The sequence below is a fragment of the Podarcis bocagei genome (assembly GCF_964188305.1).
Source record: "Podarcis bocagei genome assembly, chromosome: 13".
Lineage (NCBI taxonomy): Eukaryota > Metazoa > Chordata > Lepidosauria > Squamata > Lacertidae > Podarcis > Podarcis bocagei.
This window is the reverse complement of record NC_138138.1, coordinates 32,516,989-32,541,539: the sequence shown is the minus strand read 5'-3', so window position 1 is coordinate 32,541,539 and position 24,551 is coordinate 32,516,989. Positions and strand designations below refer to the sequence as shown.

Sequence of the window (24,551 nt, the reverse complement as noted above, 5' to 3'; positions counted from 1 at the left end):
TAACTCACTGAGGGTTTCTTCTTTGGCGATCACTTGTAGCCGAGTAAGATTGTCTTCCATGAATATGGTTTTAACAGTGAGTCCATAAGTGACTCTGGAGGCCAATTCTGGACCCACACGTCCTTCCACAGTGGGGACATAGGTTTCTGGGTGGGAGTTGATCATGGTGAGGGTTTGTGAAGTGTGCCTTCCTCTTAGAACGTTTCTCCCTTTCGTCCTGAGTTTGAGCATCTTCAAAGCCCATGACACCTTTGGTAAAGGCTGTACTCCAATTGGAGCGCTCGCAGGCCAGTGTTTCCCAGTTGTCAGTGTTTATGTTACATTTTTTTAAAGATTTGCCTTTGAGAGAGTTTTTAAACCTCTCTTGTTGACCACCAGGATTATGTTTTCCTTTTTTTAAGTTTGGAGTAGAGTAGTTGCTTTGGAAGATGATAATCGGGCATCCGCACAGCATGACCAGTCTAACGAATTTGATGTTGAAGAATCATTGCTTGGACATGGGTGATCTTTGCTTCTTCCAGTACACTGGCATTAGTTCACCTGTCTTCCCAGGTGATGTGTGAAATTTTTTGGAGACACTATCGGTGGAATCTTTCGAGGAGTTGGAGAAAGTGGTCAACGTTTCACAAACATACAGTAAGGTTGGTAGTATTGTACAATAGCTTTGTAAAAAAGCATTTTGGTTTCCCTGTGAATGTCCCGGTCCTCAAACACTCCACTTCAATCAGGAGAAAGCTGCTGAGGGTTGGAGACCCATTGGCTACCCTCACTTGGTTTAGCTGGCCAGTCGAAGCTTTTTTCCCAAGGTGTAGATGCTGTCACATGCTGACAGCTTCTCGGAGCTGCAGGTGAGAGCCAAGTGCAGGATGAGGAATAAAGGTGGACAAACTACCTCAGAAGGAGCATGGTGTGTCCCTCACTAGAGACACTTTTGTTGTTTAGTTGTGTCCGACTCTTCGTGACCCCATGGACCAGAGCACGCCAGGCACTCCTGTCTTCCACGGCCTCCCACAGTTTGGTCAAACTCATGTTAGTAGCTTTGAGAACACACACTAACCATCTCGTCCTCTGGCGCATCCTTCTTGTGCCCTCAATTCTTCCCAGCATCAGGGTCTTCTCATGAGGTGGCCAAAGTATTGGCGCCTCAGCTCCCTCTCCAAGGGAGACGAGATACTGCCCCTCCCCTAACCCCATACATCCCCAAGAAATGTGGAAGAAGATGTCACAGGTTACCTTAGTGACTGAGGCAATAATTAATGTATATTACTAACCCCTGATTTTAACCCTCCTAGAAACCTTTTCCAGCTCATACTGGTTTAAAATCATTCAGAGTAATTGAATTGAGACCCATTTGTATCCAAATGCACACAGGATTGCAGCTTTAAGTTTCTCAGCAGAGCTTAATACATCCAATTTTGCACCTTGAGCATGTTTCCTGCAACTCTCTTTTGCCTTAGCTTCTCTTGAATTTAATGTGAATAGAGTAGCATTTAGTAAAAGAGGAATTCATAGCTCCCAATCCAAAGGAGAGCCGAAGAAAACAAGCTCTTGTGGTCTTAGGTAACATGGAAATAAAGCCTTTGATTAAAAACTAGCTTTTTAAAAAACAGATTCTAGGGAAGTGGAATAAAAAATATTGCCCCTTCAGTGGGGGGGATAATGTTGGGAAAGTGGAGGCTAGGCAAGCTTTGCAAAGCCGAAAAGCTGGGGCACTGGTGGGCCAACTTCTTCCACGTAGAAGTAAAGTGATTCCAGCCCCTACTCACCAAGTTGCTAAGCAATGTTTTGAGTCAACAACTCTGTGGTCAACTTGGCTGGGGAGGGAGACTCATTGTGAGGTCACAATTCCCAGCCTCTCTTAAGGCAGGAATCTGCAGTACCTTGACCACTTTATCATTGAAGAAGGCAGCAGTGATGTCTCCCGTTCCATCCCAAACAGTGCGGAAGGCAAAGGTAAGATGTGTGTGAACCCAACTTTTTTCTCATAGAGCTGAGCAAATGCTGGAGCTTGAGGACAGACCTACTTTCTAAAAAAATTCCTTCCTGTAGCACCTTAAAGACCAACTAAGTTAGTTCTTGGTATAAGCTTTCGTGTGCATGCACACTTCTTCAGATACACAGATACACTGTGTATCTGAAGAAGTGTGCATGCACACGAAAGCTTATACCAAGAACTAACTTAGTTGGTCTTTAAGGTGCTACAGGAAGGAATTTTTTTATTTTGACTATGGCAGACCAACACGGCTACCCATCTGTAACTAGACCTACTCTCTGTTATTATGCTGGGCAGTAAACAGTGTGCGGCCACCAGTGTCTTATTGAAACGGGAAGCAGCAGGGGGTGTCACATCCTGTTTTGGCACAGGAATGTGCTGCCACCCCTCTGCTGATGGCACTGTGTCTCTCTTACCTGTGTTGTTTGCTTGGCAGTGGTGGTGGCACCTGCAAAGCAGGTGAGATCTCATAAGATTGAGGCGAGATCTTGCTGACACTTCCAGCACAGGGAAGGCAGAAGAGGCAAGGTGGGTGCTGCCTCTTGTACTTCTGCCACCCAAGGCAGGCTCCTCACCCTGCCTCATCAATGTGCCAGGTCTGGGCAGCAGAGCATGGGCACAGAAGCTTCAGGCAAGGAAAGAAGGGGAGCTAGTAAGTAGGCACACTAACTGTTATACAGCTTCTGTTTAGGAAAAGTGCTTCTGGATGGCCCCTAATAGAAGATGCGATAGAAGAATTTTAGTAAGAACATAAGAGGCTGCTGGATCAGGCCAATGGGCCACCTAGTCTAGCATCGTGTTCTCACAGAGGCCAACCAGATGCTTGTGGGAAACCCACAAATCAGGATTTGAGCAAATGTACCAATACTTTATCATAGTAGTTTCAACATTGAGGATCCACTTTCTCAACTCTGTTGTCTCCTTTCATACTTTCTGTCTTGGATGGAGCCTTGAAACTCCATACTAAGCACTCTTTCCCACTGTCTTGCACGAAAGACCAGTCCATGGTGTCTTTTTTTTTTTAAAAAAAAGCCTGTTAATTATGCCAATATGCTTTTGACCCCAAAGTACGCAGGGAAAATGTTTTAAAATTTGTTCCAGTTTAAGTGCCTAAAGCAGGTGTGGGGTACCTTTGGCCCTCCAGATGTTGCTGGTAAACTTCCATCAGGCCCAACAAACATGACCAATGGCCAGGTATGATGTGAGTTACAATTCAGCAACATCTGGAGGGGCAAAGATCTCCACATCTGGCCTAAAGTGATGGCAGGAGCAGATGAAGATTTGGTGGTATGGCAGTACGTGCTTTTATGCATTTACTCAGAAGTAAATCCTATTAAGTTCAATAATGCTTACTTCCAGGTTTGCAGCCTTAGTGCATTGACTACTATGCATCATCACATGGTTCAGCAGAATTCAGCTGCAGAGTTATATAACTATTGAGTTATACCCCTACAAAAACCGAATACTTATAGTAAAGCATGCCTATACAGAATACTTCATGTGACTGCAGCCATATCACGCTACATTGAATATGTCATAGGAGTCCAGGGCATTAGCATTTCAATACAAAACATTTCCACTTACTACTACTTCCTTGCTTCTACTCTACTGTTGCCTAGATTCTATTTCCTCCCCTTAGTGTTGCATTAATCTATATCATTGAGCCTGCATATGATAACTATACCCTCTTCCACTAAGGAGCAGCAAAGAGTCATGGTCAGATCAGGCAAACAGGTTGTTTCTGACTCTCTTGCACATGGTGCCACAATGAGTAGTCCTGTGGGGAGGAAGAAATAATAGAATTGTAGAGTGATTGTGTACCCTGTAATTATTTCAAATCACTGTGAGCAATGTGGATTTCCAGGGGCTTTTTGCACAATTAGTAAACAAGTGATTCAAAGCTTACATAAAAGACCATAGTACTATTCAGTGCAGTGGAGAAGTAGGAGTAGGCAGAGCTACAATGGTCCAGTCTAGGAAATTCTCCCTTGAGGAGAATGCAGGGCAGGGTCGATGTATCTAAACAATGAATGTTCTCTGAAGGGAGGGTGCTGGATCACAAAGAAGATGGAAACAGGGGCTTCTGTTTCATGGCAATAGGATTTGCCTTCAAAATGGAAATGGATGGTTTTTCTTTGCTCTTATTGTTGCTGTTGCTTCAAATTGAATGCAAGGCACATATTATGTGCAGCACGAGAGAACCTCTCTATGTTCCACATGAGTATAATCAGGGAGGCGATTTCATCATTGGAGAGATTACTTCTCAGTTCTTCTTATTGTTTGAACCCATTTTCTTCATGGAGCACCCAAGGACAAAGCTTATTGATCAAATCCTGTAAGGAAATACTTTTATTTCTACGGCATAAAATTAGGCAATGTAGTAACAAGTTTGTCCTTGTGATCTCTATATACTGGTTTCAGGTCAAAGCCAGCTCTTGACCATGCTGCAGTTGTGGAGAATGTATGAGGTATTAAAATTACATCAAAGAAAATACAGGATGGCAGAGAATTGTGGTTTGTTTTACAGTATATAGCTTCTGGTCAAAGTCGAACCAAATTAAAACAAAAGATGAAAGCATCCACAACTGCTGTCTTTTGAAACCTCTGTACTGTTGACCACAGGAGCTCTTGCTTCATTTGAATGGCATCACATGTTCCTAGTCATTAGTTTGTTGCTGATGTGGGATATTTATTAACCTTCTAATTTTCTAAATGTTGACAAAGAACCTGGTCAACTCAAAAGGGCTAGCGTAACTGAGGATGCAGCAATAAAGGGTAAAAGAACACTGTCGAACAGTTGGTCAGTTGTGTATTTTTGAAAGTATTATGTGGATGGCGTGTGTGCAAAGTTTTAATGTGTGCGAGTTATGAAAACGAGTGCATATATGCGAATGGACACAGAAAGGTATTCAAACGAACAACAACCCATATACATCCAGAATTGTATATGGTTCCTGTGTGTTTTAACTTAAAAAAAAATAATGCTAGTGATGTGTGAATGTGACAGATGATAGGTGTGGGGATAGCTCCAGGTAGCTCTGCTACATAAATATCTTAACTGTGATGATGCTATACAGTGTCATACCATGAAACTGGTTTTCAAAAAGTCATCATAAAGACTTGCAAATTGTTTGGGAAGTTCATAATAGGTATTTAATGCTTCATATAAATTCTTCTTCTCCTCCTCCTCTTGCTTATGTTAGAGCAGTGCCAAAAAACTATCAACACGTCTTGGCTTTCCTATTTGCCGTGAAGGAGGTAAATGATGACCCCAAAGTTTTACCAAATGTCAGCCTGGGATTCCATATTTATGACAGCTACTTCAATGCAAAAATGGCTTATCAGAACACCTTGAATGTTCTCTTTAATTTGAAAAAGACCATACCTAACTACAGCTGTGACACTGAGAAGAATTTGATAGCTGTTATTGGGGGACTTGATTCTGAAACCTCTCTCCATATAGCCAACTTCTTAAACATCTACAAGATTCCACAGGTAGGATACACTTGTTAGTGTCATGGCGGGAAGAGTAACTGTGTCACAAAATTAGCACATATGTTATCATTTCCATGTGCAAATTATTGTTTTTGGGTAGAGAGACACAGATAGAAATTTGAATGGCAAAAAATATACAAGCCTTGTTTGTTTTCCAAGAAAAATACATATTTAAAAAGGACATCTATACAGCATGCAGAAACTCCTCAATTTCAGTATATGGATCAGTTCTAACACTTTATAGAAAATGCCCCCTGAAAATGAATAATATTTGCTAACCTTTTAAAAGTACAGGAGGAGTTGGTCCTATGATATTCTGTGTGGAAAAAAGTTCCCCATTGTGCTCCGGAGAAGGGTTTAAACAATTAAAGGCTTTAGGTTCCTTCAGCTAAGTAGGGTTTCTATGATTTAGTGCTTTAAAATGTAAAACGAGCACTGCATCTCTCTCTCTCTCTCTCTCTCTCTCTCTCTCTCTCTCTCTCACACACACACACACACACACAGAGAGAGAGAGAGAGAGAGAGAGAGAGAGAGAGAAACAGCTGCTTAAACTCCAGGCATTCCATTCAATTTCTATGCCCCTTCCCCAACAATCAGCATTCCACAGTCAATGAACACATTTGTGTCCTAACTGGGCTGTTTTAGGAGGGATACATTCTGGGGAATGTAACTGAGCCCGGTTTTGGCCAGGGAGGGAGGGGTATAAATAAAAATTATTATTAATTATTATTATCCCATTTGATTTATAATGTTCTTCATTTTCTTAGGTCACCTACTGCTTTTTTGCTCCATTGATGAATGATAAAACCGAGTTCCCTTTTGTCTATCAGATGATTCCCAATGAAGCCCAGCAATACAATGGAATTGTCCATCTATTTCTGCATTTCCAGTGGAAATGGATTGGGATCATTGCATTGGATGATGACAAAGGAGACAGATTTGTGCAGAACCTACTGCCACTGCTTTCACAGAATGGCATGTGTTCTGCCTTCATTGATAGACTTCCATTCATCACCTCCACGGATAACATGATAGAAATTTTTTATTTGTCGAGACCTAGAGAGAGCATGGCCCTTTTCCTAACCAACACCAAAGTCAATGTATTTGTCTTAAATGCTGATACTTTTACCATATTAATGCTGAAATGGTTTCTATACCTGGCACAAACAGAAGACTTGACAGAAGCAGTAATGGGTAAGGTATGGGTTATGACAGCCCAGTGGGAATTCTCATCACATATATATTACAGGAATTTGGATATCGACTTTTTCCATGGAGCTTTGTCATTTACATTGAACTCCAATGAAGTGTTTGGCTTCCAAAATTTCCTTCAAGTTCTAAATTTTCATTGGCCGAAAGGAGATGGCTTCATTAGGGTCTTCTGGGAACAGGCATTTGGCTGTTTGTGGCCAGGTACCAAACTGGGTAAGGAGCTCATTGACATATGTACTGGGGAGGAGAAACTGGAGAGCCTTCCTGGGATATTTTTTGAAATGAGTATGACTGCCCAAAGCTACAGTATCTACAATGCTGTCCATGCCATAGCACAAGCTCTACATGCCAGGTACTCGGCCATAGAGAATCATAGGACAGTGACAGGGGATAGAGACAGTCTGGAGCCTCTCCACCAGCAACCTTGGCAGGTAACAGCTTGCATTATCATGAGCCGGTGAATGTTATAAAGCTCAAAGGTCTGAGGGTTTGCCTAGGGAGGACATTGCTTCTTTCTTAAACCTTTGTAATGTTTATGACCTTCATTTGATCATCTCACCTTTTAAGGTAGACTAGAATTAACCTAGGGGACGCGGGTGACACTGTGGTCTAAACCACAGAGCCTAGGGCTTGCCGATTAGAAGGTTGGCAGTTCGAATCCCCGCAACGGGGTGAGCTCCCGTTGCTCGGTCCCAGCTCCTGCCCACTAGCAGTTCGAAAGCATGTCAAAGTGCAAGTAGATAAATAGGTACCGTTCTGGTGGGAAGGTAAACTGTGTTTCCGTGCGCTACTCTGGTTCACCAGAAGTGGCTTAGTCATGCTGGCCGCATGACCAGAAGCTATCTGTGGACAAACGCCGGCTCCCTTGGCCTATAGAACGAGATGAGCGCCGCAACCCCAGAGTCGTTCGCGACTGGACTTAGCGGTCAGGGATCCCTTTACCTTTACTAGAATTAACCTCATCTTGCACACAGGAGACTATTATTTATTTATTATTAGTCTCGTTTTCTGAGATTTGCCTCTTTCAATCCAGCTTTACCCTTTTCTGAGGAGCATCTCATTCAACAACAGTGCTGGGGACACCATTTATTTTAATGAGAAAAATGAACTAGCTGCTGGATTTGATATTACCAACTGGATTACTTTCCCAAACAAATCCTTCATAAGAGTGAAATTGGGAAGGATGGATCCACACGCTTCACCAGGCACCGAGTTCACCATTAATGAAAGCATCATCACATGGCACAAGAATTTTAATCAGGTGGGATCTGGTTGCATGTAATAGAATCAAAAGGCATACTGAGGAGAGCCCCTCCAACCCCAGTTTCTCCCCTTCAGTTTCTCCCTTCTTCTTCTTTGTTGGGGCCTGTCAAGCTACCTGGTCCTGAAAGCACTGTGGTGTGCTTCTCTCATCATTTCCCTTCCCACCTTCCAAACCACCTCACACAAACACACACAAGTAACACTGGGTGTGACAGAAGCAGAGGTGATCTAGTCAGTGAATCCTTCAATGAGCTCCTCATCAAACCATTCAGACCATCTTCGACCCTATGATTAGCAGGGGAAGCTCTATTGGTGGTTCAACCGCTGGGTGTTGACCCGTGAAAGAGCTTTCTTGCTAGTGGTTTCCCATTTGCAGAATATCCTTCCTGGTGTGTTGTATCTGTCTCCCTCATTTAGTGGCATCCAGGAAGAATTGAAACAACAACAACAACAATTTATTACTTATACCCCACCCATCTGGCTGGGCTTCAACCAACCAACCAACCAACCAACCAACCAACCAACCAACAGTCCAGTTCACCCAGGCATTTGCTGGTTTTCAGCAAGCTTGAAATTGTCAGCTGTGGGGGTTTATGACTATTCTTAGATGTTTCTAAATGGTTGGGAGTATTGTGGTTGGGGAATTTGTGCCTCCACAGCATGCGTCCCCTGCCCCTAATCTCTCTTCTGATTCTAGGATGTGTTACCAACCCTGCAGTGAATTTTCCTTTTGTTTTCTTTATCTTACACCCAATTATGATAGGCTGTGCACATGTTGCCACCTTAAGGCACAGCTAGGTCAATCTTCTTAATTTAGCTAGAAGCTGGTTTGGAGGAAAACATATCAAAATGCAGTATTTTGTAAGAAATGACATGATAAATATGGATTGTAGCTAACATGTGTACACTGTTTTCCAAACCAGCTTTGGGAGTAAAGAGTATGCACACAGCAAAAATAATTACCTACGTTCTTCCTGGAGGGCAGTGCTAAGTGCAAATTTCGAAGAATAGCTGTGTATCTGTTCACATATTCTTTCAGAAAGTGCAAAGTTGATAAATTTGGTTTTAAATGCGTATTGAATCTAATTTCCCCCTATTCATATTTATGAACCACGTCACTGCTTTCTGCCTACAAAATTCTCTTCTTTGGTTATGCAGCCATTTGAAGTCAGCATCCTGTTACTCAAAGATGAATAGAGCCAGTTAGAAGAAAACTGAGTCATATTACTTTCATTTTATATGGCTAGGCCCTGCCACTTGCTGTGTGTAATGACAACTGCTATCCAGGCTACAGCAGAAAAAGGAAGGAGGACAAGCCGTTTTGCTGCTATGATTGTGCTCCATGTCCAGAAGGGAAGATTTCAGACCAGAGTGGTAGGAGACAAAATGGTTGATTATACATATGAGAAAGTGGAGTGGGGCTTGGGAAAGACCAAGAGAAAACATACTTGAAAAGGTTCCTCTTAATCTCTGCTGCCACTATTCTCTCATGCAAGGGAGATATTTCTTCTATGAATCCCTTTTTGTGATTATTTTGCCTTGATTTGACATTACAAATTTTGGTATATTTGTACTATGAAATACTTAAAAATTCTGCTTCATTGACATCACTTCAGAACGTAATTGGACTAAGAGGGCACTTGACAGTGAAAGTAATTTTTCAGCCAGAGAGGACTAGCGCTACTGAAATATGTCCCTTTTATGTAAGTACCAAATGTAGGTCTATACATTGCATTATACATAAAAAATATGCAGCAGAGGAACTCTGCCCATGCAACTCTGATTACCATCCAGTATGTTTAAAAGAGTGAAAAATGATTTCCCCCCTTCTTGCAGATATGAATGACTGTGTCGCATGTCCAGAACATCTGTATCCAAAGAGGGACAGGACTCAATGCCTTCCTAAGATTCTAAACTTTCTGTCTTATGATGAACCTTTGGGGATTACTTTAGCTTTCTTGGCACTGTTTTTGTCTCTGATCACGACAGTGGTGCTTGGAATCTTCATTAGGTTCCAGAACACCCCTATTGTCAAAGCCAACAATAGGAATCTCACCTACTCTCTGCTCATTTCTCTCCTGCTCTGTTTTCTCTGCTCCTTACTGTTCATAGGCCAACCTCAGACACTGACCTGCCTCCTACGGCAAACAGCTTTTGGTTTCATTTTTTCTGTGGCAGTTTCTTCTGTGTTGGCCAAAACCATCACTGTGGTTCTCGCATTCATGGCTAGTAAGCCAGGAGGCAGAACGAGGAAATGGCTAGGGAAAAAACTGGCGAACTCAGTTGTTCTTTCTTGTTCCATTTTTCAAGCGGGGATTTGTATGCTGTGGTTAGTCACAGCTCCTCCGTCTACATATTTGGACATGCACTCTCTATTTGAAGAAATTGTAGTGGAATGCAATGAAGGGTCTGTGACTATGTTTTATTGTGTTCTGGGCTACTTGGGATTAATGGCACTAGTAACCTTTGTTGTGGCTTTCTTTGCAAGGAAGTTGCCCAACACATTTAACGAAGCCAAATTCATCACTTTTAGTATGCTGTTATTTTGCAGTGTTTGGGTGACCTTTGTGCCAACCTACCTGAGCACCAAGGGAAAATATATGGTATCTGTGGAGATCTTTTCTATCCTGGCTTCCAGTGCAGGATTACTGGGTTGTATTTTCTTTCCAAAATGCTATATAATTATTCTGAGGCCCAAGCTGAATAGCAAGGATCAAATGTTAGTAAGAAATAAGTAAGCATGTCTATAATGGTCTAAGCAGAAGTCCTGCTGTTTATTGTTTTAAGCCCCAATAGTGGAGCAGAATGATGCTGCATTTATAAATGATATTTTAATTGTGACAGAGGTAGCAACTGCAGAAAACTGAAAACAATGCCTGAGTTGAAAACTTATTATTTAGTGTGCAGTCCTATGATTGTCTACTCAAATATAAATTCAAGGGAGCACAATGATGCTTATATCCAGGTAAATGGGTTTGACAACCCTATAATTTGATGTATTTCTATCATGACAATGTCACTGAGGAAAGGTTTTTAGAAAATTGTTTCAATGGCATGCTCATTTTTAAAAGCTGTATATGTATGCTTATTTCTGGTTTTAAAAAACATCATAATGCAAAAATGTCGATAATAAAATTTCATACCTTTTTTTGCAGGGAAACTGTTCAATAGACCATTGTTATCTTTGGCCAGCAAAAGAGTTGAGCTAGATGGTTCAACTCTAAAATGCATTTGTAATATAGGATTCATTGCTATTTATTTATTTAAATAATTTATCTGCTGTCTTTCGGAATAAAATAAAATTTCTGTTGTCAGCTTTGTTGTGGCTTTGTTTGCTGGGAAATTTACCTGCACATTTAAATTATCAATCACTTTAAGCATGTTGGTATTTTGGATATGTGGGTCTCTTTGGTTGCAACTTAAATGAGTGCAATGAGTGTCGGACAATTCTGGGTTTCTGGGGGGTTTTCCTGTTGTTATTCTGTCTCTCACAGCTACAATAAACCTACCATTAAAATTATGGACTGGTCATTTTTTCGTCAGAGTGCAAAAGGGCAAAGTTAGCAGGGGATCAAATACTTTTTTCCCTCACTGTATAGTGGTAAAGCAAAATAATATTATAGAAGGGGGACAACTTATAGAAATTTATTAAAACAAGAGGGAGGAGAGAATAATTTAAAAGAATTTACGGAATTATCAGAAAAAATAACAACATGGATACAGTATCATTATTTGAATGAAATATTTAAGAAGGATACGAGGGTTTGGGGAACAAATATCACAACTGAGAGAGACCTGTTGGAATGTACTGTAATGTAAAAGTGCTGTCTAAAATGTATAAAATATTACTGGAATGGGAGACGAAGGATGAGCACGTAAAATCCTCAATGATACATTGGGCAATAGATGTTGGTCATAATACAGACATGGAAGCATGGGAACAATTGTGGAAAATGGATATAAAATTTACAGCATGTTACGGTCTAAGAGAAAATTATAAGAAAATGATATATCGATTGTATCTAACACTGAGTAAATTGGCAAAAATAAATAAATCTAAATCAAATAAGTGTTGGAAATGTAAAAAGAAAGAAGGTTCTTTTTATCATATGTGGTGGTCTTATAGTAAGGTTAAAGCTTACTAGGAAATGATATATAATGAATTGAAAAGGATGTTTAAAATAATGTTTGTACAAAAACCAGAAGTTTCCTTATGAACAGAACAAACCAAACTGTATGGAAACTGATTCATGTATGCTACTACAGCGGCAATAATTTTACTTGCCGAAAAATGGAAAGAGGTAGAAGTCCCAGCAAAGGAAGAATGGATACAAAAACTTCTGGAATATGCAGAAATAGTGAAACTTACCAGAAAAATAAGAAATAAATTATTTTATAAAAGAATGGAAATGGTTTATTGAATATTTACAGAAAAATTGTAAACAGATAAGAACATTGGCAGGATTATTGTAATAACCTAGAGCTTCATAAGAGTAAATATTTGTAGCAGATGAATAAATGAACAAATTAAGTTAATATGGATATGCAGAAGATATTTTTTAAAAATTAAGGAACTGCAGAAAGAGGGGGAATGAAGTCAAGTTTTGAAATGTTAATGAATTTTGTTAAACATCCAGACGCCTTTTTGTTAGGTATCTCAAATCAAGAGCTACCAAAAGAAAAATGGACATTATTTATGTATGCTACAACAGTGGCAAGAATCTTGATTGCACAATATAGGAAGATGGAAGAAATACCATCAAAGGAACAATGGCAAGAAAAACTGATGAACTATGCAGAATTGGCCAAACTAACAGACAAATTACGAGAGAAAGACAAAAAGACTTCCAAAAACTCTGGGAACCACTCACAGTTTATTTGCAGAAACAACAGAATGGACTAGATTCACTGGCAGGATTTGAATAAAGGTTCACAATTTCATTTGAGTAACAGATATTTTAGAGAAATGATAAGGGATTTTATTTTTGTGCAGGAAAAGCAGAATACAATAAATAAAATTAAATAACTCAGCAGAGGGGGAGTTGAGGGAAGCCCAGAGGAGGGGAGGGAGAATTATTGTATATAACATGATGAATGAGATTTGTATCATTATTTGTTATAACATTCAATAAATATTCATATAAAAATAAAAAATGAAATGTTAAAATGATTGTAAAATTATTGAAATGTATAAACCTGAAAATCATAAATGATTCTTTTTTTTTAAAAAAAGAACCATGTATGATAAAAAATACTTTGAAAGGGGCATGTAAGAGTGACGCTGTTTTGTCTCTGGGGCTTTGCTGCAGAGATGCACAGAACTTTCAGTTGATTAATCCCTAGGAACCATTCTTACACTTTATATCCCCTTGCTCACATCCCCTTAGCACTTCTAGTTCTGCTTGTACCCAGCAGGGCACACAGCTTATGCTTGAAGAATGACAGGTAGCTTCCTTCAAACCTCAAAGAAACAGGAAGCTAAATGTAAGTACATGAAGTAAATATGGACATTCTGGTTGCTTCCCTGAATGATGAATGGTAGATGAAAGGATAATTGAAGGAGTGGGTGGGTGGAAAAAGTGATAAATATCATGTTATATGGCAATTTAAGATTCAGGGGAGAATTTTCAGCATCCAGCTGGAAAATATTTGTAAGGAAAAACATTTTAAACTTATCAAATCTCTCTCTCCCCCCCCCTCTCCCTCTCCCCCCCTCCCTCCTCATTCTCTGGTTTCCTTTGCCCCAGTATTTAATTTAATTTTTGTATTTCTGTTTGCGTCTGTTTCTGATTCCCCCTCCCCAAAAGAAACTCCCTCACTTCTAAATCAAACCAGATCCACACTATACAAAAAGGTAGGGTGTGGATCTAATCCCTTTGTTATCCCCCCATCATGCACTTTGATCTTCTTCTGACCTAAGTGCACTAAGCCGACATTGCATTTTTACTCTTTTTCCCTTAGTGAGTGCCTGTTCTCAGAAGGCATGTTATTTGTGGGGTTTGCAAACTACAACCAAGGAGACAGCATGCTCCATGTGACATCTACCATGCAATTTCCTTTCATGCCTCAGCATGGCCTCATGTATTGTGTAAATATTGTGGGGATAGTAATGGTTAGCAAGACATACTTCTGCTAAGCATGTTTTCCTTTCTTAGGCATCCTAAGCTGTTTCTGTCCAGCTCTCCATGGTGCGATATTTGCCAAACGACTATTGGTGAGATTTCTGATCCAGCAGAAACCAGTCATTTAAATCTATTGAAATCACAAGATTTAAAACAGTCACAGCTAAATGGGACTGTGGTTACAGTGAGACTTGAATGCAACTATTTTGTGAAATTTTCGTTCATCTTAGTTATTGCCGTAATGTGGATTTTTCTCATGGGTCACTAAGGCTACCTTTGCTTACTGTATAACCTTAGTTGGATCCTGGCTATGGTGTCTTACATGCCCATCCGGGGTAATCTTACACTTTAAAATGTATGGGATTTGGGTTTTTTTTGTGCTCAGGCAGCTATGGTTCCAGCTGGGGCTCTGGTGCAGGCAATCCGGGCTTTGGCTCTGCTGTGGGTGACACTGGCTTTGGCGGCAGCGGATGGGCTATCAGGTGTTCGGATTTTTACCTCTGGAAATATGGCAAGCCTAAATTAGTCCTGCTCTAAGTCCTGGCCTGTTGAAATGAGTGGGATGACTAAATTAGGTGAATTAAGTTCAGTGAGTCTGCTTTGAATAAACCTTAGTAGAATATATCCCATGTGGAGTCCAACTAATGTTGATATGCAGCCTGTCATTGATCTCATTGATTTAACAACTTATTAGATAGAACCAGTGTTTAATAGAAAATATAGATATATCATCCTTAAGATAAGAGGTAGGTAGTTGGAAAGAGAGACAGAGAGTGGGTGCATATGAACAGTGATGGTGGGTCAGAGCAGTGATGCCTGCAGCTCAGCATAGTGTCTCTCCTCTGCCCCAAACAAGCTTGATGCAGATGAGAAATGCACACAGACACTATGAAAGGCATGGCTATTCCTTCTTGTTTCATTCTGGCAGTCAGATCTATACTGCTTCTGAATATAAAGCAAATCATTCCTAGTTTTAAGGAAAATACTCATTTGAGGGATTAATGGAGCAATTTACCAGGGAATAAGCCCTATTGACATACTTCTGAGTAGATGTGGTAAGGGTTTTCAGGCTGCTCTACACAAAGTGGAGATTTCAGAAGGAAGGGATATGTGAAAATTGAGGGTCAAACTGTTTGTTATGTAGCTGTGATGTTAAGTGTAGGGATTTTTATTTTTATTTTACACAAACGGTCAGCATGCTGCACTCTCTACGTTACAGTTGTCCCTAAAAATATCATTAAGTTGGAATATGTCTCCAGACCTTCCAAGTGTCCCTATTTTCCAGGGACAGTACTGGATTTACAGAAGCTGTCCCAGTTTCTGATTTGATCCTGGAATGTCCCAATTTCCCTTAAGACGTCCCTATTTTTATTGGAGAAATGTTGGAGGGCTTGGAGTTATGCGACCACCAATCAAGGAGATAAGGAACTATACAACCTTTAGAAGACATCTGAAGGAAGCCCTGTATAGGGAAGTTTTAAAAATTTTTTTACTGTTCTATTATATTTTTATATATGTTTTTATATATGAGGGAAGCAGTCCAGAGTGGCTGGGGCAACCCAGTCAGATGGGCGTAGTATAAATATTATTACTATTATTAAATAGGATGCCACTATTTTCATCAGAGAAATGATGGAACATATGTGTCTCTGAATACCAGTTGCTGAAGAACATGAGTGGTACAATGGTATTGTGCTTGTGACCTGCATGTGGACTTCCAATAGGTATTGGGTTGGTCATTGCTAGATATGCCTTTGTTCTGCTCCAACAAGCCTGTTCTTTTAAGTATTGGATGGAAACATTTTCTTGCAATAGTAAATTTTTTATAATAGTCTCTCTTATTCCCCCAACAGATTGCAAAGACATGTCTAATGTAACCATCGTAAGAGATTTCCTGCTTCTGGGATTTTCAGAGCAAAGGGAACTCCAGATCTTACACCTTGCAGTATTCACAGCAATGTACATGGCAATTCTCATTGGAAACTTCCTCATCATCATTCTGGTAGCTAGAACTACCCACCTTCAGACCCCAATGTATTTCTTTCTTGTCAACTTATCTATTGTTGACCTTGGATCCACAACCGTCACCATTCCCAGATCAATAGCTAATGCCCTGATGAACACAACACGTATTTCTTATTCTGAATGTGCTGCACAAATGCTTTTCTTCGTCCTCTTCATGTCATCAGATATTTTCCTCCTCGCTGTCATGGCCTATGACCGGTATGTGGCCATCTGTCACCCACTGCACTATACCTCTGTGATGAAGTGGGGAAGGTGTGTTCAGCTGGCTGGTGGGGCATGGGCAGCAGCCTTCCTTAATGCTGCTTTGCACACAGGTACCATTTTTTCACTGCCCTTCTGCTCCAACATCATCACTCAGTTCTTCTGTGAAATCCCACACCTGATGAAGATCTCATGTGCTAATTCATACTTGAATGAAATGTGGCCCCTTCTCTTTAGTTCAGCCTTAGGTCTTGGCTGCTTTGTGCTCATTGTCACATCCTATGTTCAGATCTTTACTGCAGTGCTGAGAATGTCCTCGAAAGCAAGTAGACAGAAAGCGTTCTCTACCTGCATTCCCCACCTCACTGTTGTCTCTCTCTTACTTAGTACAAGTCTCTTTGCCTATGTCATGCCAACCTCCAGGCCTTCATATAATCTGGATGAAGTGCTTGTTGTGATATACTCAGTGTTTCCTCCAATGATGAACCCATTAATTTACAGCATGAGGAATAAGGATGTCAAAACTGCCCTGCGGAAGCTGTTTTACCAGAAACTTCCAAACAATAAATCAGTTTCATAGTTTAAAAACCACCACCACCACTGCCACATGTGATTTGAGGTGTTTGCCATTTCTACCCCTGCTTAAAATATCAAGGAAATGGAAATTTAAAGTACCTTAATGTTCACACCATTTAAGCAGGGAATACTTTGTCAAGGGTTGTCTATTATGCTTGCTTGCAAACTTGGTTCCATGCATCCATACTTTGCCCTGGCTTTTGGGATGGGGGAGGAGGCATTCAACAGGTCCAGCAGCTTCCTCAGTCACATGCTTCATGTAGCCATGGTGAATTTTTGCCTGAACACATCTGTTTAAGGCACTCTGCTTCCCTGCCACAATCACAATTTGTAGAGAATCTCCAGGCAAGAATTCTACAGGTTAGCCAGTTTCCCAATTCCTTGCTACAGATGTAGATGATGAATTTCTGTCTGAGACATCCGTACAAGGCACATTTCTTCCATCAAATACCACCTACTATAGTAAGTGTCTGGGCAGACAGTCAATAGGTTTATCCTGAAAATGTCCATACTGCAAGCAAGCAAGTAAGCAAGCAAGCAAAAACAAACAAACAGGAACACTTGAAGCCATCTGGGAAGGAGGTGAAGAAAGATAGTCTGCATGGATGAACTGGGGATTTTAAACCTTCGGACTAATGCAAATGACACTAATCAGGAGACTATTTTTCACATAGCTAATATTAGTATAGGGGCGGCACACAAAACAGTCTCTTGTGAATAAAGAAAACATCAGGCTGGACACAAGTTGGTTGCCATTCAGGGCAGTATGCCAGACAGAGTCTTGTAGCAAAATGAAGTATTGAGCTAGATGCAAAGCTATGGTGCCCCAGAGGGGACAGTCTCCTGTTTGACAGAATTGAAAAAGACTGTGCCATTGAAACAGATTTTTTCCCCAACTGGTGTTCTGCTTTCAGATTTATATTTCTATTCTCTAACATTGCTTGCTTGGGGGTTTCAGAGCTGCCTTTGGCTGTATCTGCAACAGGATTGTAGTGCACCTCTTTTTATCTTTATTGGTGTAGTTTATGCTATATAGAGTACAATGTAATACCTTTATATAATCAAAATATAGTTTTTAAACCAGCTATATCCTCTTCTGTCTTCTGGTGTGCTAGAAATCTGGCTGCATGACTTTCTTATATCAGACCTGCTCTGCTCACAATTTGTGGCCTATGAAACTGAACTCTGCTCACCAGCCAGGGATGTGAGGAACCTCCATTTTATTCTGGGTCTTAGACAATGGTGGGGAATGACATAGCATGACATGACATATGGCTAGTTGGCTGGATTTGTCGGGGGGGGGGGGTTTCAGAGCTGCCTTTGGCTGCATCTGTAACAGGATTGTAGTGCACCTGTGTGAGGTCATGATGTGCCCCCATAGCTTAAAAAAAGATCACAGTGCTCTGCTGAAGAAAGAACATTGGTAGACACGTGCAGTGCCTAAAGTTGAACCAAAACAGAGTTAGTGTGAGTTTTTCATTGTCTTTTTAAAGAGGTTCATCTATCATTTACATAATAAACACAAGAAAGGGAAAAAAGAGCCTTCCACTGAGAACAGTCCCAGTGCTTTTCAGATATGAATATTTCTCTTTCAAATACAAATACCTTCCAAAATGTTTTCATGACTGGTGGGCTATAGCCATGTTCTTTTGAAGTCGAATAGAAAATAAAGCAGAAACATGTTTTTAAAAACTTTTCTGATTTGTGTTATTTCTTTGGTTTTCAAACTTGTGAGTGAATCTTTTCCATTAATATCAAGTCCCGCACCGGTATAATGGTGTATAATTTTCATGGTCAAGGAGCATCTCGTCTGCCCACATACCCACAAAAAACCTCTTGGCACTTTTAACATTCAGAAATTTATTGTGGCATAAGCTTGCATGAAGTGTCAACCTCCTTGGGGAGATATATAGGATGGGTGGGAACTGCTTTTAAGTAGGACTCTTCCATATGCTGGACATGTAGTGTATGCATGCTGCAATTATATGGCTATCCACAATTTGAGGGATCCTGTGTACTAACGGTGGTGTTTTGCCTATCAATGCTTCCCTAATGGTGAAGGGATTTCCCCAATGCCTAGCAAGGATTCTTAGGAGCTGCCATTGCATCAGCCTCTGCAACAATGTCACTGTTGAATTAATTCCCTTAATTACTTAAACACTGCAGTTCCCCTGCCCCCATTCCATATGGGTATGATAAGAAACAGAAGTGGAATCCTTGCCTGGGTCTCACTGTGCATGCAGCATGAGAAAGACAGTATGAGAAAAGTAGACAGTATCAGCAATTCATGATGAGAAAGAGCCTTAGATTGTAAACTTTGGTCTTTTGCTTCTGTTTTTTTGGCAGTGGCTGTGGGCTTTTAGTGCCATGCTATTAAGAGAAAGAGGGAGCTAATCTTTAGCAACGAATATACTTCCACTATCACATTCATCTGCCTCTCTCAGTGCTTCTTTGAATAACCTTTTCTTCTAACATGCACCTGTGAAGCAAAAGGAGCTGTGAATCCAACAGAGAAGAGACTGCGAGGGATCTCTCATACTGGCATGAAATGTGAGGAGACAGCTTCTAGGAGCCACAGGTGAGAGCTGAGTGCATGGTGGGGACCAAAGGTGGAGAAACTACTCCAGAAAGGAGCATGATGTGTCCCTCACCAGATATACTCCCCCTCTCCGAACAACTTCTTCTACTGTTCTTTTAAACCCTGTACACAATATGGGATTTATGCTATTTCTTTCCGAAGCTGATAAATTGCATGTTAGACTGATGAGGCAAGAATGGGAACAGAGATAATAGCTAGTGAGTCAGGAGTTTGAGGAATCACTTGCAGCTTAGGACAATATGGTAAAGTAAACTCACAAGAATCGTATTGACTTGGATCCTCGAGAAATAAAATGAATAGGTTTCCAGAAGAAATGTTTCAACTCCTTCCATTCTCCTTTTCTGTGACCCTTGAGAAGCCACTTTGTGGAAGGGGCTCCTCACAACATGGGTCCCATGCCTTTGCTATTTTATTTATTTATGAACCTTTTGCCTTTGACAAGATCTCAGGGTGGCCAACATATGGTTCAGTGACACTCTGCCTTCCAGGTAGTGTTCATAGCGAAACCAGTTTAGCTTCAGGGTATTTTCTGAGCACCAAAACACAACAGGCATTCTATCAACCTAATGTCTGAATATTGTTTCAAAGACTAAAGTCTGAAACCAGGGAAGTGTGAGGAGATCTGTGTCTGTGCAATAGGGCTTTCCTATGCCTTTTTCCACACTGCTAACACCACACTCTCTGTACTGAAGGACCCTTAGAAATGCAATTTGAAGAGACTCAAGTAGGCTGCAGGTGGTTGGGGACTTATTAGTGGAAGTGCCTTTCTGTTGACTCAAAATGTGTTTGGATCCAGTAAAAAGCTACATTGGGAAAACTGAAATTGTGATATCATTCATTTAACAATAAAGTAATAAAAAATATCATACATGGCAGTAAATATAATTCTAACATTAATGAAAAAATAAGACTTTAGAATGAACATTAACAATTTTCTACTACTGGAAATTTTGAGGGACCAAGAATGGCAAATTTTGCACTTTGTGATCTTAGGAGTATACCTGACTATTCTGATGTTGCTATTTTGTAGTGAGAACACACTTTAAAGAAATGCTGTATTGAATGTTCAGACAATATAAGTTAATATCTATGAAGATTAATGGTATTTCCCCCCCCCCCATTCTATAGGTTTCAATTCCTGGCTTCTGATGACTGGTAATCTGTGCTACTGTACCTCTTGAGCATGAGGGAGAAGTACGGTAATGTCTAATATAACAATAATCAATGATTTCCTGCTTCTGGGATTTTCTAACCAACGAGAGTTTCAACTTTTACAGTTTGCAATCTTCTTAGCAATGTATCTGGTTATACTTACAGGAAATCTGATTCTCATAATTCTAGTAGCCCTCAACACCAACCTTCAGACCCCAATGTATTTCTTCCTTGTCAATTTATCGATAGGAGAACTTGGCTCCACCTCTGTCATTATTCCCAAATCAATGGCCAATGCGCTCATGAACTCAACACTGATTTCATATTCTGAATGCGTGACACAAATGCTTTCCTTTGTTTTTTTCCTGTCATCGGATGTGTTCCTCCTCACGGTCATGGCCTATGACCGATATGTGGCCATCTGCCACCCACTGCATTATGCGTCTGTGATGAAGTGGGGAAGATGCATCCAGCTGGCAGGCGGATCGTGGATGGCAGGTTTGCTTAATGCTGCTGTGCATACTGGCACAATTTTTTCACTGCCCTTCTGTTCCAACATTATCAATCAGTTCTTTTGTGAAATCCCACACCTAATGAAGATCTCATGTGCTGATTCATACCTCAATGAAATTTGGACACTGCTCTTCAGTTGCGCATTAGGTATTGGCTGCTTTGTGTTCATCGTCTTGACCTATGTGCAGATCTTCAGCACAGTGTTGAGCATGCAGTCCATGGCAAACAGGCAAAAAGCCTTCTCCACTTGCATTCCCCACCTCATTGTTCTCTCTCTCTTAGTTGGCACCATTCTTTTTACTTATCTCATGCCAGCCTCCATCTCATCATACAAGCTGGACCAGATGCTTGCTGTGATATATTCTGTGGTTCCTCCAATGATGAACCCAGTAATCTACAGCATGAGGAATAAGGATGTCAAAGCTGCCCTGGGGAAGCTGTTTTACTGGAAGATTTCAAGCAAGAACACCATGCTTCCTTTTCACTGATAACCCTGCTGCTTACTTGTGTTACATTATGGAATAATTTAACATAAAACTTATATCATTTCCCGCTTTATTTTCACTGTATTGCATTTTAGCATTGCATAATATATCAAATTCAAATTGTGAGTTATTATTAATATCACTGGGAATGTAAAATGTTTGTGTTGTATGCACGGTAAGTCCTACTTAGAAGTGACACCTTAAAAGTAATAAACATAAATTGGGGTGATTGATTTTAATGTGTTACTCCAAATAAAACTGAACTGAACACAACCCTAACTCTGCTTCAGTGTAGTTCCCCCCCTTAATCACTTAAAGTGGAAGAAATATTTCCATATTGGACGAGCATTTGTTCCTGGGACAACACTTTCATGCAAAAGCCACTTTTTATTGTTTTCTGTTTTTTTGTGTGTGGGGGGGAAAATCAATATTATTTAAAAAAATGGAAATATAATACATAACCTTTGAGTCTATGCTGCCCCTGGGGTAGGTATCCTTGTTGCTCTACCTAGTTATATAGTTTTCAAATTGTTTTCAGAAAGTTCACAGGAGAACAAATTTATGGTGACATCATCATTATCAACAACAATAACAACAACAACAAAAGGATGGGCTTCACAAGGACTGTAGCTGCTGTAGAGGACTGTAGCTCAGCAGAGAGGGCTCCTCCTTTAAATTTATTTTTATCTGTGGCATTTTAAATTATGGGGTTTTTGTGTGTGTGTTTTTCTTTGTTGGGGGGTGGGATGGACATTTGGATGGGACTGGGAATAGGTTTAGTTTTAATGTAATTGTAAATTGTTTTTCTTATTATTAGTTTCTATTTCTTCTTCTTCTTCTTCTTCTTCTTCTTCTTCTTCTTCTTCTTCTTCTTCTTCTTCTTCTGTATAGTTCGTGTTTTGCTTTTAAGGGGAGAGGGTCAGGGCTGCCTGGGAGTGGGCCCCAGCCAACAGAATGGCTGGGGCAGGTTCCACGGGGGGATGCACTGGGACACCCGATCTCAGTGATCATGGTTAGGAGGAGGAGCTATGCTAAGACCAGACCATGTCATTACCGAGGAGGCGGGTTTAGTCATTGTTTGAAGATTATCCCTGCCTCCAGGTCTGGGCTTGACCGGAAAGATACCAGAATCAATGACTTGATTGGGGATGGAGGACTTGACCTGGCATGTGTAACAGAGACTTGGTTGAATGAAGCAGATGGGCCTGTTCTTGCCACTGCTTGTCAACCAAGTTTCTATTACACACAGAAACCCAGATCATATGGACGGGGTGGTGGTGGGGTTGCTGTGATTTTTAGGAAGTCATTAGTTTGCACCAGGCATCCTATTGGGAAGACCCAGTTTTCTGAGTGCATGTTCTGGAAGTTGGGCAATAGGGGCAGTACAGGATTCCTTTTGGTGTACCAACTCCCCACTGCACCAAGGATTCCTTGCCCAAGCTGCTTCAGGTTGTGGCGGATGTTCTCCTGGAGACACCTAGTTTGGTTGTCCTAGGGGATTTCAACATCCATGCCAACATGACCTTACAAGGGGTACCTTGGGACTACGTGGAAAGCATGGCCTCCAAGGGGCTGTCCCTGGATATGTTTGGCCCAACTCAGTCACAGACATGCCTTAGACCTGGTGTTCACCTCTATGGATGTGGGTGATCTGACACTAAATAAAAGCAAAACAAAAGAAGTGTCATGGTTGGATCACTTCCTGGTGCACCTGGACTTCTCAATGACCCTTCCCCTCTGCAGGGAGGTGGGCCCGATTCAGATGGTCTGCCTCTGCCACTTAATGGATCCAAATGCTTTCCAGAGAGTGGTAGGAGATGTTTTATCCCATGTTAATAGCCTTTCAGCTGATTCCCTGGTGGCCCACTGGAATGTGGAGTTAACCAGGGCTATCGACTGTCTGGCTCTGAAGCGCCCTCTCTGATTACATGGAGCCCAGACAGCTCCATGGTTTTCCCCAGAGCTGAGGGCAATGAAACAATTGCTGAGACGGCTAGAGCGCCGGTGGCAGAAAACTCATTCTGAATCTGACCGGACACAGGTTAGAGCTCAACGTTAAGCCTACCAAGTGGCGATAGCAACGGCGAAGAGGATCTTCTTCACCGCCTCTATTGTATCTGCAGAAAACAGCAGCAGGAGACTCTTTCAGGAGGTTCACAACCATCTTTGCCACCGGGGCCTGGTAAGGACCCCAAGATCTCCTGCAATGATTTTGCAATGATTTTTGCAAATAAAGTCACTTAGATTTGGAAAGAGGTACACCCCACCATGGGAACAGGGCCAGGGCGGAAGAGTCCTAGAGTTTTGTCTAGTCAAGTTGCATGGGATCAATTCCAATCTGTTGCCTCCAAGAATGTGGACAGGCTGCTTGGATGAGTGAAGCCGACCACCTGTCTCCTTGATCCTTGCCCATCCTGCCTCTTAAAAGCGAGCCAGGAAGGGCTGGGTGATAGGCTCCATGGGGTAGGGAATGCTTGCCTCTCCTCTGTGAGGGAGACTTCCCAGACCCACTGAAAGAGGCGGTCATTAAACCACTTCTTTAAAAAACATCTTTGGACCTGGCCAATATGGCCAACTATCGCCCAGTCTCATATCTTCCATTCTTGGGCAAGGTGTTTGAGCAGGTGGTTGCTGAACAACTCCAGGCATGTCTGGAGGATGCAGACCATTTGGATCCATTCCAATCGGGATTCAGGCCTCATCAGTGGACTGAAACTGCCTTGGTCACACTGGTTGATAATCTCTGGCAGCCTAGGGACAAAGGCGAAAGCTGTTTCCTAATTCTGCATGTCTCTCTCAGCAGCCTTTGACACCATTAATCATAACATCCTTCTGGACCATCTAGTGGAGCTGGGAGCACCGTTATACAGTGGTTCTGCTCCTTCAGCACAATGCAAGAATAAGGGCCTTGTACT

General features: G+C 41.2%; 2 protein-coding genes across 5 annotated transcripts; both read left to right on the top strand.

The window, feature by feature from the left end:
- Positions 1-1,869: 1,869 nt before the first annotated feature.
- Positions 1,870-18,556, top strand: LOC308570475 (olfactory receptor 14I1-like). Of its 4 annotated transcripts, none has more exons than XM_081165340.1 (5): positions 1,870-1,953; positions 5,197-5,488; positions 7,734-7,961; positions 9,211-9,337; positions 15,939-18,556. In XM_081165340.1, the coding sequence occupies exons 2-5, from the start codon at positions 5,327-5,329 to the stop codon at positions 16,889-16,891; spliced, it is 1,470 nt and encodes a 489-aa protein (XP_081021466.1). In that variant the 5' UTR covers positions 1,870-1,953; positions 5,197-5,326; the 3' UTR covers positions 16,892-18,556. The 4 variants fall into 4 exon arrangements, with proteins under 4 accessions (XP_081021466.1, XP_081021467.1, XP_081021465.1 ...); XM_081165341.1 differs by having other exon boundaries at positions 1,908-1,953; positions 5,202-5,488; XM_081165339.1 differs by lacking the exon at positions 1,870-1,953 and adding an exon at positions 2,332-2,452.
- Positions 18,557-20,688: 2,132 nt separating this feature from the next.
- Positions 20,689-21,639, top strand: LOC308571784 (olfactory receptor 14A16-like; the record flags this gene model as incomplete). The annotated part of the gene is made up of 1 exon (XM_081167410.1): positions 20,689-21,639. One exon carries the CDS (start codon positions 20,689-20,691, stop codon positions 21,637-21,639), a length of 951 nt encoding a protein of 316 aa, XP_081023536.1.
- Between the last annotated feature and the right edge of the window lie 2,912 nt (positions 21,640-24,551).

What these genes read in the sequence shown, in the direction of transcription:
- LOC308570475 (XM_081165339.1), top strand. Translation starts at nt 2,367, where the DNA reads ATGTGCTGCCACCCCTCTGCTGATGGCACTGTGTCTCTCTTACCTGTG. An exon ending in TGGTGGCACCTGCAAAGCAG is followed by an intron (nt 2,453 to 5,196) that starts GTGAGATCTCAT and finishes TGCTTATGTTAG; the next exon opens with AGCAGTGCCAAAAAACTATC. An exon ending in GAAGATTTCAGACCAGAGTG is followed by an intron (nt 9,338 to 15,938) that starts GTAGGAGACAAA and finishes TTCCCCCAACAG; the next exon opens with ATTGCAAAGACATGTCTAAT.